Source organism: Betta splendens, chromosome 6, assembly GCF_900634795.4.
Source record: "Betta splendens chromosome 6, fBetSpl5.4, whole genome shotgun sequence".
NCBI classification, from domain to species: domain Eukaryota; kingdom Metazoa; phylum Chordata; class Actinopteri; order Anabantiformes; family Osphronemidae; genus Betta; species Betta splendens.
In genome coordinates, this window is record NC_040886.2 from 15,697,952 (window position 1) to 15,710,337 (window position 12,386).

The following is a 12,386-nucleotide window of genomic DNA, read 5'->3' on the forward strand; positions in this document are numbered from 1 at the left end:
TCCAAAACCTTAAAAGGGGAAACGAAAACTCTGCGTAACCACTTTGGTATCGGTGCTAAAACCTGTTAAATATTCAGCGACGGACAAATTGAGTGTTTGACTTTGGCCGCATGGGTCTGTTTGTCGTCTCTTCTTTAGCCCAGTTCCACTCTCATTAATTACACCTAGTGTAGCGACTTCCAGTACAGGCTCTGGTTCCCAGTAACCAAAGGAGAGGAGTCTGGGCTGCTGCTGCCAGCTGTTTTAAGGTCCAGGACGACACAGCCCCTGGGGGTTGGGCACAAAAGCATCAAACCCATCTACAATAACACATTTAGACATACAGTACTGTTAAATCAGTAAAATAAAATGTGCACCTGTTGATTTTCTGCTATGTCTGTGTGAAGCTGCAGCTGCCGGCAGCTTCTTTAAGTCTTATTTTTCTCAGCCATAGATGAATGGAAACAGCACAGATTCCCCGTCTTTTGTGCGACCGCCCTGTGCGACCCGCATCGCTGATCGTTCACCCCAGCGGTAACTGGAGCTCAGCGTGGAGAGAGAACCCGAGCCCGTCCCTCATTTAATATTAAACTCCTCGGACCCGCTCTGAGACCCGCTGACGCTCCTTTAAGTAACTTTTACTTGACGATGTCCCGTCTGCTCCTCTGGCCTCTTTACAGGTTGCTGGCTCATGACAGGCCCTGACAGGACTGTGCTAATAGGCCTGCACCTCATTAGGACGGCACACACATCACACACACGCACATGCACAGGTGGCTGCTTTATTCATCGTAGCCTTTATTGTGCACAACACTGGACCACATCTGATTCCACACCTGCCAATCATTTTAAATGCAACAACACAAACATGCACGCGTTTCCATGGAGACACTGGCATGAATCTACATCATACTGTACATCTTTACACACGATCAGATTAGACAGTGATCTAAAGTGATATGTATAGAATGTATTGAGCCCATTTCTTGCAGCTCTGTGGAAAAAAACTATTTTAGAGTCTTCAAAAAGAACCAGGCAGAATAAAAGTCGAACCTAAATGCACATCCCTCCACGATTATGAAGTGAGTCGTAGTGAGAGTGGGGAGAAATCCCTCCGACTTGGGACAGCATATGCGGACATGTGTCCGAAAATAGTCTTATGCAATTGCATGTAGACCGAGGCAACCTGAGGCAATGATCCGCTCCACGCTGGGTCCAGTCCCTCTGCGACTTTTACGTAACCAAAGCGAATAAACGCCTGTATCTTCGCCGTTCCTCAATGCATGAATACCATTATTTCATTTTCCTAATAACGCAGCGGAGCAGGTGCTTTGTGGAACACCTGCTTCCACTGTGGAGTCTGTGATGTGGAGAGAGGATGGAAACCGCTCTGATGAATGCTCGACTTTCAGGTTTTCCCTTCCCTTTATATGGACGAGAGGAAACTGATGAGAGAATCCTGTCTGAATGAAGTTCAGGTTTAAGTTAACATAAATCAAAGAACGGGGCTGCTCCGTTTTAACACATGCACACTTGCATGGCTGTATCTCCCCTCGCCGTGCACTTTGCCAATGCTGCATCTGACATGTACTGTAGCTCTCGCAGCCAGTGTTAATGAACGAGGCCGCCTCTATTATGTGATCCCCCCACTCACTACGCCTCTTCTCATTCATCTTGGTCCTCGCCCTGTAAGAAGATTTGCATCTATTTTCCAAGTATTTTGGGGACAAGATGATAGCTAAGCCAGCGTGGAATATCTCTGTGTGGCTGGTGGCTGATGTGGTCTAATCCAGCATAAGCTCTTCCATGGATGGGGTGGGGAGAGGGGTCAGGGAAGAGGTCGGTGGACGGCTGCTCTGCCTCCGATGACCAGGGCAATATCTGCGCTCTTTTTTAGGTGCAACGCCACTTTTCGTGTCATTTCACCCCCCGTCAGCTGATGCATGCGACACACGGGTGACACCGCTGCACACAGCGCTGCAGCAAAACGAACGCAGCGTTAGCGGCTAAAAGAGGAAACTCAAGCCCAAGGAAGAAAGAAACACACAGAAACACGGATTGTTTTATTCGGAAAGGCGTCAGTCAGAACCAGGAGGGGCTTTATTTTCTTTCTTTTACATTTTTAAAGCTAAAGAAAGATTTCATATTAAGGATTTGACTGAGTGAAGCTCATTAAGTATTTTTTCAGGGATGTTTGATTAATTAAGAGTTGAGATAAATTCACCAGACGTTGCTCTGACCCACGTTTATGCCCAGGAGGTGGCAGGTGGAAGTCAAAGGACGCGGGCTGCTGACGGTTCTGTTGACGCCTCCGCTGGCCGACGTGTGATGAGGCCTCGGAGGATGGGGGCAGGTAAAGCACCACCAGATTACCCCACTTGATCTGATCTATAGAGTGATTGCAGACCTAGTTACTCGCCACCGGCCACACGGCATCCACGTTCAACCAGCGCCGCACTGTTGATGTCACCAACTCGGAACCAGTACTAATGTTTAGAAGTAGGTCAGAAATAAGCTTAGGGTGCAGATATGGACATATCCACTGCAGAGTGGGATGAGATTATTTAATATTCAAATTAAACCTTTCGATTAAAGGAATGCTCCCCCTGCGCTTAGTGATGTATTGATAAAATGGTCGCTTCTGACCCACGAGGCACACGTGGCTGTTATTGGTGGCCTTCACTCTGCTGGTCGTCAAGTGACTGGTCTCAGTCACGGCTGCAGACAGTGTCGGATGAACCTGCTTGTCAAACAAAGTCAAATTAATGAAGCCCTGAGATTAACAGGCTGCTGCTTCAGTTGTTTAGTTTCCAGGTGTGTGTGTGCGCGTGTGTGGGCGCCTAGCGTAGAGCGAGTGTTTGCACTTTCGTGTTACAGTATTAAGGTCTGTGGACGCATCGAACAGTCGTCGCCTACAGTGCAGTTCAGAAACGCCGCTTCCTGAGCTCTCGGTTAATTGAGTGGACGGCTGGGTGTGGCTTTAGGCCGTGAAGCTGGACAGATCTGTGGCAATAATGCTCGCTAAAGCCCCAGCTGTTTTGTTTTCATCAGATCCCAGGGGTTTGGGCCTGGCTAAATAAGCTAACTGCATGCTTGTTGCTTGACCAACGGTTGTGAGCGACCCAGTGCTGCCTGCGTCCACACCTCCTGTGGTGTCAATGCATCAGCGCTCGGCTGCTCTGCACATACACTAGGGAATACACCAAGAGTTGGTGTAATGGCTCCTGACGAGGTCCGCATGAGGACAAACCTGCTCCTCAGGTCTGTTGCATTTGTGTCTTTCACCATCAGAGCCCCTCAGTCAGGAAACACAGCGGGGGGTCAGTCCACGTCCTGTCCAACCACAGACCTCCTCAGTAGCCTCTGGTCCATATGGCTCCTTCATTTTACCATCGGTGATCCTGTGCCCAGTTGTGGCTTTGCACAGAGTGTGCTGCAACCCCCCGCCCCCGACAGCCAGCGTCTGTGGGATAAGCCCAGATAAGCCCCCCAGCCTCGCTCCCCCAGCTCATGATACATGCCTCGCTTGCTATCGCTGGTCCTTCCAGCTCTCATGTGCTCACCTGTATCAGATACAAGCTGCAGTGAGTTTGAATCTTTACTGGAGCTGGAGCTGGTGCTTCTTTCCCAGAACCATCCTTTCACTGGTTCTGTGTGCGGCTGGTGAAGTAGGTGGAATGCAGAGGATTTGACTGTTGACTGTCATCCCTCCAGACCAAAACGAAGCAGTCTTATCCACTGAACGAAAACAAAACAGATTAGACCTTTTCGGTGACCTACATGACTGTGACATCATATTCATGCTTTTGTAATAAGATGATCTCGTTTCCACACAATGGAAGTGGGTTTTGAGGTGAGTTCACTTGCCCTGCGTCTGGTCTCCTTACTACCAAAATGCTGCTAATTCCACTACGTTGACAAACTATCTGTTTACTACTTTGCACGCATCAGATGAATCAGTTGAATGCACAGTGCTTAAAGTCACCACAGGTTTTTCCATAAATTGCCCGGATCAATACATCGTACATGTGTGATTCAGTATTACTCGCCTCTTGTGGTAAATAATCTGCAAGATTATATACGTCTAGTATTTTGTACATTATATGAATGATAATAAACAGACGCTTACATAACCCTCCCAGCATATGGCATCTAATCCAGCTTGTCATACACAGCATCATAATGCACCCGCCGCAGTGTGCTTTTTAAAGTAAGCTTGATCGGGATGACGACGCATGCTGCCGCTGGTACCATGTCCATGTCCAAGCACTTAAAAGATGTGTTTCAAGGATTATTCTCTGGCTGGTGAAAACGCACACGGCTGATTCCTGCATCCTCAGGAAAGAGCAATACAAAAGGGGCCTGGTCACAGTGAATGAAACATTTAATCAAGGTGGTAAATATCCTTAAACCAAAGTGACATATTAACCAAATACAATAAAGACAATACAATAAAGTTATTTAACTTGTTTGATTAATCTGTTTGTAGGGTTTGATTTATCTCATTATGTCACTGATTTATTGCACCCACTAATGTGGGAAATGTAGAAAATGTATTTTCATCCCATTTTTACTGATAATGGATTTATCATAAATAATAGAAGTAATGTGTGTCAAAGGCTGCGGTGCCTTTGACACTTTGCTGCCTCGCTCTGCTCTCCTTCTCGCCTGCTTCATTAAGGTGTGCAGACCGTGGACATCCCACTCACGGGGCTATTTTCGTACACTATGTATATACACTGACAGATGGACCCTCTCGTCCTAGTGTTTTACTCCTGCTAGGAGATGCGGTCGTCCCCCCGCCCAAAACCCTCCATCGCCTGTTAATACAATCATAAGAAAAAACCCAAAGTACTTTGACACCTGCTTATTTCCTTCATTTTGTAGCAGCAGATCTCTGCTTTACAGACAGATGTAATTATTGACTGTGATGCATCCTGACTGAATATACTGTCTCTCTCCCTGCAGCTTCGTCATGGTCCTGGTGTGTCTAATCTTTAGTGTCTTGTCAACTATAGAGCAATATGCAGACTTTGCTACTGGGACGCTCTTCTGGATGGTGAGTGATTCACTTCATTGATGGCTGCATATCAACTACTCCTAGCAAACGTTTGAGGCCTTGATGATGAACAGATGTTTTCTGTTGTGCTCACGTGACATGATTTTACACTGGGATCAGAATCAGATCTTTACTGTCATAAAGCAACTGGAACAAAATGAGTTGCTTTTTAGAACAAAAACAAACGGATCCAAAGGAAATTTCTTCGACTGCAGTACCACCAGTCTCCACACGATGGCGACAGAAGATCGTTGCTGAGAAATGACCTGCCGCCATCTTTAATTGACTCACCCCTTATGTTTTGCAAAGCACAAACACTAGTCACTATTGACTGTGTTCATACTACAACACCAGCTAGTTTCCACTGCATGCACCAAAACATCTGTGCTTTTACGTGGCTCCACCTGCTGCTAAATTAGCTTTTTGTGGCCTATTGGGATATCAAGGCTGCTAAGTGATGCAATAAATCTGGGGCTTAGAACAGGTAGAGAAAATGATGGCTGCTGTTACATGGAACCAGCATCATCCGTCTCCCGCCTCCACTGTGAACACACATACACATGCAGCTAGCGCACAGTTACACAAAGGCTGCACACACACCTCCCGAGCCTTGGGGGCAATCAGAGGACAGAGTGGACACTGTGTTCTGTAAACTTTTGGCCACTGCCCTTTGAAGACCTGCTATCACAGTTATTCATTTATTTATACCCAGGAAAAACCAAATACCCTCCGTCATTATCGCTGACTCGCTTTCTGTCCTTATCTATCGCCGTCTTCGTCCTTCACCCTCAACCAACACCACAGAAGGAGGAATGATGCCACATGGCTGTTTGAATCATTAAGTTAGGCCTTGTTTATTTGTATGCCTGACTGTTTCAGTGTGCATGGTTAGATATGACGCATGGCGCAGTATTAAATGGGCGATACGATAGCATCTTGTGTGTTTGTGTGGGTGGAGCCGTGAGTACACGGCGGCGTTTACGAGCGTTCGTGGCTATAGTTAGAAAGTTCAGGGTCAGCTGACATCTCTGGATCACATGCTGCTTGTTTTGGAGAGCGCAGGGACATTAGTCCTTGAGGATATTTCAGCGCAGCTGCCAAAGTAAAGATACCAGTCTGGGCAGGAGGCATATAAACACACACTCATCAGATGGAGCTCGCCTTTGTTTGGTCATCTGAGGTTTTTGTCTGGTTTAAAGATTTAATTTCAGATCATTTAAATGTTTTGTTAACATTTTAAAATATAAATAAACTGTTCTTTGGTCCAGATCAAATTCTTATCCCTTATTTTACTGTGGCCTGTTGAAACCAAGTTAGCTAAGGGTTAGAATATAGTTGGCTCAATAATCATTTAATATATGAATTTAGATGCCTTGTCTCTGTATGGTCGTCATAGTTGAAAAGACGTTATGAAAAATGATAGATGGATCATATTTGCTGCCAGTCCAGATGAATGGCTCGTTATAGTCGTGGCACATGCACATAAAGCGATCCAATCCAATCCAATCACATTCCCGACCTGATACCGTAATTCCCACGCATCATCGCTGAATGAGCTTCATCTTCGTCTGGCTCGCAGAGATTATCGCTGCGCGGAGAGACAGCTGTTTTCAGTAAACATATAGTTGCCAGTTTCAGATACTCCCCAACATCTGGGTGACCCATTTTAAGGCATTATCGTCACTAATCCTTTCAAATTCTCTAAATTCATGCGTACCTTTTGACTTTCAAGCCTCACCCAGATGTTATAATTGCTAAGCTTGACGGATTCAGGTTCTGTGGGCAGTTTGCGCCGGTGTTGATGTTTTCAGTGCAGCATATTGGTCCATGCTACTCACTCATCACCAGAACCGCTTCAGGCTTTCTTTGTCTCAACTCACTGAAGGAAAATGGACGCTTCACCAGGACGAGGGAGGAGTGTCCCGGCCGGACGCGTCTGTGTGACTGACAGGTCATTGTTTTTGAGGCCGTGTTATTGCAGCAGACCTCATGGTGTAACGTTTCATAGACGGGGCGCTCAGGTGGCAGCTAGTTCAAGCAATAAGCGAGGTGGCCACCCACATGGCCTGCAGCTTCACCAGTGGCTAAATATTATGCACACGCGGTGGCCAATAATAGGATCTGTGTCAGACCAGCGTCATGCAGTCATGTGTGTATAGTAAAACAATAGCACATGCAGGTGGGGAAGTCCGTTTACACATCATGTGTACTCTGTCATTTTATACTGTATCTCTCCATGCATGGTGATTAATCTGCTTTCTTATCTGTTCGTGTGAAGGCATTCCACCTCGCGGCTTCCACCACTTAGCTATTGACCCCGTGTCAATATGAGCTGTCATCGGCCGCTTATCGGCCTCGATCTCCCCCGCCGAGTGGTTGGGTGGTCTCAGCACTACAAGACCACCTCTGTGTGGCTCCGTTATCTCACACCTGTTCCTAGCCACTCACGTCATAGTGTAAATCTCAGTGTAATTGGCCTAATGCTCTCAGACTGGCATTAGGGCAGAACGCTGCGATATCAGCGCTTTTTACAGAATCCGTCTTATCTACTTCCATGTTCTCTTGTTCTGTTAATGTAACGCTTGTTCTGTTTGCATTGTTCCCCCACAGGAGATTGTGTTGGTGCTGTTCTTTGGCACGGAGTACGTGGTCCGGCTGTGGTCGGCAGGCTGTCGCAGCAAATATGCCGGCATCAAAGGGCGCCTCCGCTTCATCAGGAAGCCTATATCAATAATAGGTGCACCGGGCATCTTCCTTCTCTTTTATGCAGCTGATGTCATGAGATTTGGTTCAGTTTTGTTAAAGCTTTGCTGATTCTATTTCTGCTGTAATCAGTTTCTTTCCTTTTTTCTTCTCACAGATTTGATAGTGGTAATTGCCTCCATCATTGTGCTGGGTGTGGGGTCTAATGGCCAAGTGTTTGCCACATCTGCTATAAGGTAGGCTTTACTTCCTCTGCCTTTTGATGTTTACGCATACTGTCGCTGGAGTTGCATCAGAAGCTGCAGAGATGGATGAGGTGATGATGCACGTGTGATGTTGCAGGGGCATCCGTTTTCTCCAGATCCTGCGCATGCTACATGTGGATCGACAGGGGGGAACCTGGAGGCTCCTGGGATCTGTAGTCTTTATTCACCGACAGGTGGGTTTACAATAATCAATCGTGAATCACCGTCCTCACACATATATCAACTCTTGGCCACCTGGGAGCCAATGTCAATCAGCTTTCAGGCAGACTGGAAGCGTAAAGATTCCTCTGTTTCATCAATCAGGTGCAAGTTCTTCTGAACAAACAAACCAAGGCAGATATGTCTTTATAAGAAGAACATGAGGGGAAGTTGAGTAGTTTTTTCCCCACTGGTTGTATTTGGGTGAACTTGTTTATAGTTATTCAGTTCAGTGAGATGATGAAATGTTCTTTCCATAAACCCTGAAGTAGATGACACCAGGAAAACAGATATTAAGAATCGGCACCACCTCTTCTGTCTGTCTCTTTACTTTATCAGATGTTCTGCTCTGTTTAGTGGAAACAAATAACTGTGCCCATAAGCAGTTGATGAGGCTCTGGTGGTTTAGAAGGGCAGTCAGTGCTGCATCAATGCCACAGGCCTGATTGTAAACCACTAAGTAGCCGCTCAATCAGTTTCAATAACCACCACAGCCTGTTCAGAGATCTGCAGCCCAAAGCACAGGACCCGACAACTGGAAAGGCAGTGGCGTTTCAACCAATGAAATGAAAACTGCATAGCATTGAAGGACAGTCTAATCACATATGAAAAAGCACTACTACACTAGTAAAGAATACTAGCACTACCAAAGACCCCGGAGAACTACAGTAGCCGACTATAGGCCAGTTCCTAATTTACCCTTAATTTCTTGGATTCTTGAAAAAATGCACAGAAACAGCTCTGGTTAGACTCACTAATGATCTTCTCTTAGCTTCAGACAATGGTCTAGTTTCTGTCCTTGTCCTGTTAAATGTGATATTATTAGGAAGCGTTTTTTTTCATTGCTATACAGATGACACTCAGCTATATCTGTCCTAAACATTAACCTGTAAAGTGCCTTGAGATATCTGCTATGATTTGGTGCTCTATCAATAAAATTCAATTAAATTGTTCATCCTTCCTGCCTGGTAAAAGGTGTTGGCTCATCTGTCTGAGTCAGTGGAGCAACAGGCTGTTCAAACACTTCATAAGAACTGAGAGCATTATTAGTCTCAGGAAAAGTCCAGCATTAAGTTGCAATAACTTGGCACTTTAATGCCTAGGAAGATCAGAGAAACTTGAGCAACCTCTTTTCTACTGTATCACATTCAATTCTATTCCAGGAGCTGATCACTACCCTCTACATTGGCTTCCTGGGCCTGATCTTCTCCTCCTATTTCGTCTACTTGGCGGAGAAGGATGCGGTGGATGAGGAAGGCAAGACGGGCTTCTCCAGCTACGCCGATGCCCTTTGGTGGGGTGTGGTACGTACTGGTTGGACAGTAAATCTTTGCGGTGGGAATTCCCAAGCTTAATAGTAAATGTACTGGAGAGGCGACGTCACCTGCGAATGGGAATTATTTCTGAAGAGCCGTCACAAACTCATCTGCACAAAGCAGATATTCAGCTGGAAGAATGCCGATGGCCGACCACCTGAGTTGGGCCAATTATTACCTGCTTCTTGTTTCTGTTCTCCGTTGGTTTTTCACACTCAACCTACCCACCTCTGTGCTGTTTCTCGTGCGATTCGCGTTGTTTTTTTTCCCCATTTCTTCGAGTGGAGAGGCTCAGGTTTCAACAGCAGTTAATTAAACATTTGAATTGAAGGTGCGACGTAATGAGAAACCTATGGCGGTCTTGTGCAAGGGATCAGCGTGCCACAAAGAGACTGTAATAAACCATTCACCTCTGGGCTCTTTGGCTCAAAGAACTTTTAAAGCGCCAATATAAAGTGTCAGTTCCCTTAATTAAAACTTTAATTGTGGGTTTATTGCCTTTTATGTAAGAAGGGTTAGAAGGGTCACCGTGCTCCTCGCTGCTCAGTGGAAGCTGAAGAGAAGCTGTTTGTGTTGCTCTGGTCACAATGTCGAGAAAGGAATCACAGCTGGGGATTTGCACCTTTTTTTTCGGAGAATGTAAACTTGAGTCATGATATGCTGGTACAATAGGTTCAGTCGGGCCGGTGAGTGTTTTGTGTGTGCGCTTGTTGAAATCCGATTGCTGTGATTGGAGGAAGCTAATCTCTCCCAGCGTGTCCATCCGTCTCCTGGCACCATTTCAGCATTCTGATGTGCAGGTGCAGGCCACAGCTGGAGGAGCCGGCGCCGCGCTCCGTGTCCGCGCGTTCCACGGTCAGAACGCGGAGCGGATCGGCGTCCGTGTTTGTGTGCATACAAACGTACACACGGACACGTTCAAAGCAGGTTTTTGTGACCTTTTGTGGTGACATGAAGAGCTTTCAGCCACACCCAACATCATGAATGAGAGCTGGGTGTTTTCTGAGTAGCCTATTCCTCCAGCACCTCATGGTCAGAAGGACATTGTTTAGTCATCGGATTTGTGGATGAGGGATTATATCCCCCCACCACTCGACCCGCCCCCAGCATACATCCACCCACCCTTCCCGCTCTCGCTCCTTCTTTTTCACTCCCAAAGCCCTTTTAAGTATCTCACCTTACATCGACCGCTTTGTGCTGGTGCACAGCGGTGGCGCAGGCAGCGATACTTCATAGACACCCGCGCTAAGCTAAGTGTGTTCTGAATGTGTCGGAATTGGCTCAGCTTTCAGAGTGGGTGTACATGCAAATGCGAGAGGTACTGGCCCACCCCGCCACCCCCACCCCGGCAAATTCCTGCACTGACTGAGGATTAGTGGTTGGGAATCTTATTAGCTTGGAGGAGCCTGAGCCTCCGACGCTGCAGCCGTGCAGCAGGGCCAGACTTTGACAAATTTATTCTGATCGTACCTCTCCTGCAACTCACTGACATTTACATGATATCAGTTTTGATTCAGCTCTATAAAAAAGTAATTTGATGAAAAAGCAGAATGAGTAGGAGAGGTTTCCATTTACACTTCATCCACTCTGTCTGTAGGTGACTGTCACCACCATCGGCTACGGAGACAAAATTCCTCAGACGTGGATAGGCAAAGCTATCGCCTCCTGCTTCAGCGTGTTCGCCATCTCCTTCTTCGCTCTGCCTGCTGTAAATATCATTTTAATAGCAATAAGAAGTTGTCATTCTTTTCTTGCCTTACATCATACATACAATAAAATCCTTCCTGATCAGGGAATCCTGGGCTCAGGGTTTGCTCTGAAGGTCCAACAGAAGCAGAGACAGAAGCACTTTAACAGACAGATCCCTGCTGCAGCCTCACTCATTCAGGTGAGTTTTAGCATATTAACAGATTAACATTGTCCACAAATAATGAACAAGGTCTGAAGTGCTCTTATGAGCCATGGAGAAGGTGCTGTGCACAGCGGATGAAGTAGTTACCCACACTACTCTTACTCTGCAGGTAACAAATAATAGCTGAAGGTTTGAACCTGTCCCCTCAGACTCTGTGGAGGTGCTATGCTGTAGAGAAACCAGGCGGCTGTGCTGTTACGTGGAAAATGTACGTCCTGACGCCAGAACGCGACCCCGTGGTGGAAGCCGACAACTCCAGCCCCAGCGTCAGGAAACTGAACATACCGGTAATTTCCTCTTTTTAATTCTGAACCGAGTTGGGATGGATTCGGTTTTGCTTGCAGGAAGGTCAGGAATTTCCTTTTGGAACATTAGCTGTGACATTGATGTGGCGGGTTGGTACCGGCTGTGTTGACTTCCACAAGAGACTGTTCTTTGTTACATCAGGTGAACCCCCGCCCAGAAAAATAACAGCATCTCCTCTGACCTTCTTTAAACGGCCACTTGTTTGTTTAGTCTTGTTTTGAAAGGAGCACACTGTATGTGACAGCTCTCACATGACATTTGAACTGGTCGCACAAATCCATCCAAAGCCCATTGTGTCCCTGTGCCGTTCACCTTGCACAACAATATTAGCTGTGTGCCTGGGCCATACAACACAAAAAGGCCAAGTTAAGTTCCCACAAGCGCACACACATGCGTGAAAAGACACACAACACAGAGCAGGCCTCCGTCCCCCAAGGCTCGACTCCGCTGGGATGACTTGAGGCCTTTGTCTCCGCCGGACAAAGACTCAGTCAGTTGAGATGATGTCACCGCCGCCTTTCTCATGGGAGTAAACCTTTGTCTAGTAGAACAACAACAAAAAAATCTTTGTGTAGCATTGAACCCACACGCACTGGGGAGAATGAAGGCTGCTTCCGCTCTTTTCTGCTTCAGCATGTGACTTTCTC

At 46.5% G+C, this 12,386-nt stretch overlaps 1 protein-coding gene across 3 annotated transcripts in view; it reads left to right on the forward strand.

Annotated features, from left to right (window-relative positions):
* kcnq1.2 (potassium voltage-gated channel, KQT-like subfamily, member 1.2) overlaps positions 1 to 12,386 on the forward strand; it is an 88,256-nt gene that overhangs the window by 2,212 nt on the left and 73,658 nt on the right. For all 3 annotated transcript variants that reach the window (XM_029153390.3, XM_029153391.3, XM_055509567.1), the window contains exons 3-10: positions 4,948 to 5,038; positions 7,649 to 7,775; positions 7,899 to 7,977; positions 8,084 to 8,180; positions 9,369 to 9,509; positions 11,119 to 11,229; positions 11,314 to 11,409; positions 11,583 to 11,720. In XM_029153390.3, the coding sequence (XP_029009223.1) occupies positions 4,948 to 5,038; positions 7,649 to 7,775; positions 7,899 to 7,977; positions 8,084 to 8,180; positions 9,369 to 9,509; positions 11,119 to 11,229; positions 11,314 to 11,409; positions 11,583 to 11,720 (880 nt within the window). The remainder of the gene's footprint in view (positions 1 to 4,947; positions 5,039 to 7,648; positions 7,776 to 7,898; positions 7,978 to 8,083; positions 8,181 to 9,368; positions 9,510 to 11,118; positions 11,230 to 11,313; positions 11,410 to 11,582; positions 11,721 to 12,386) is intronic.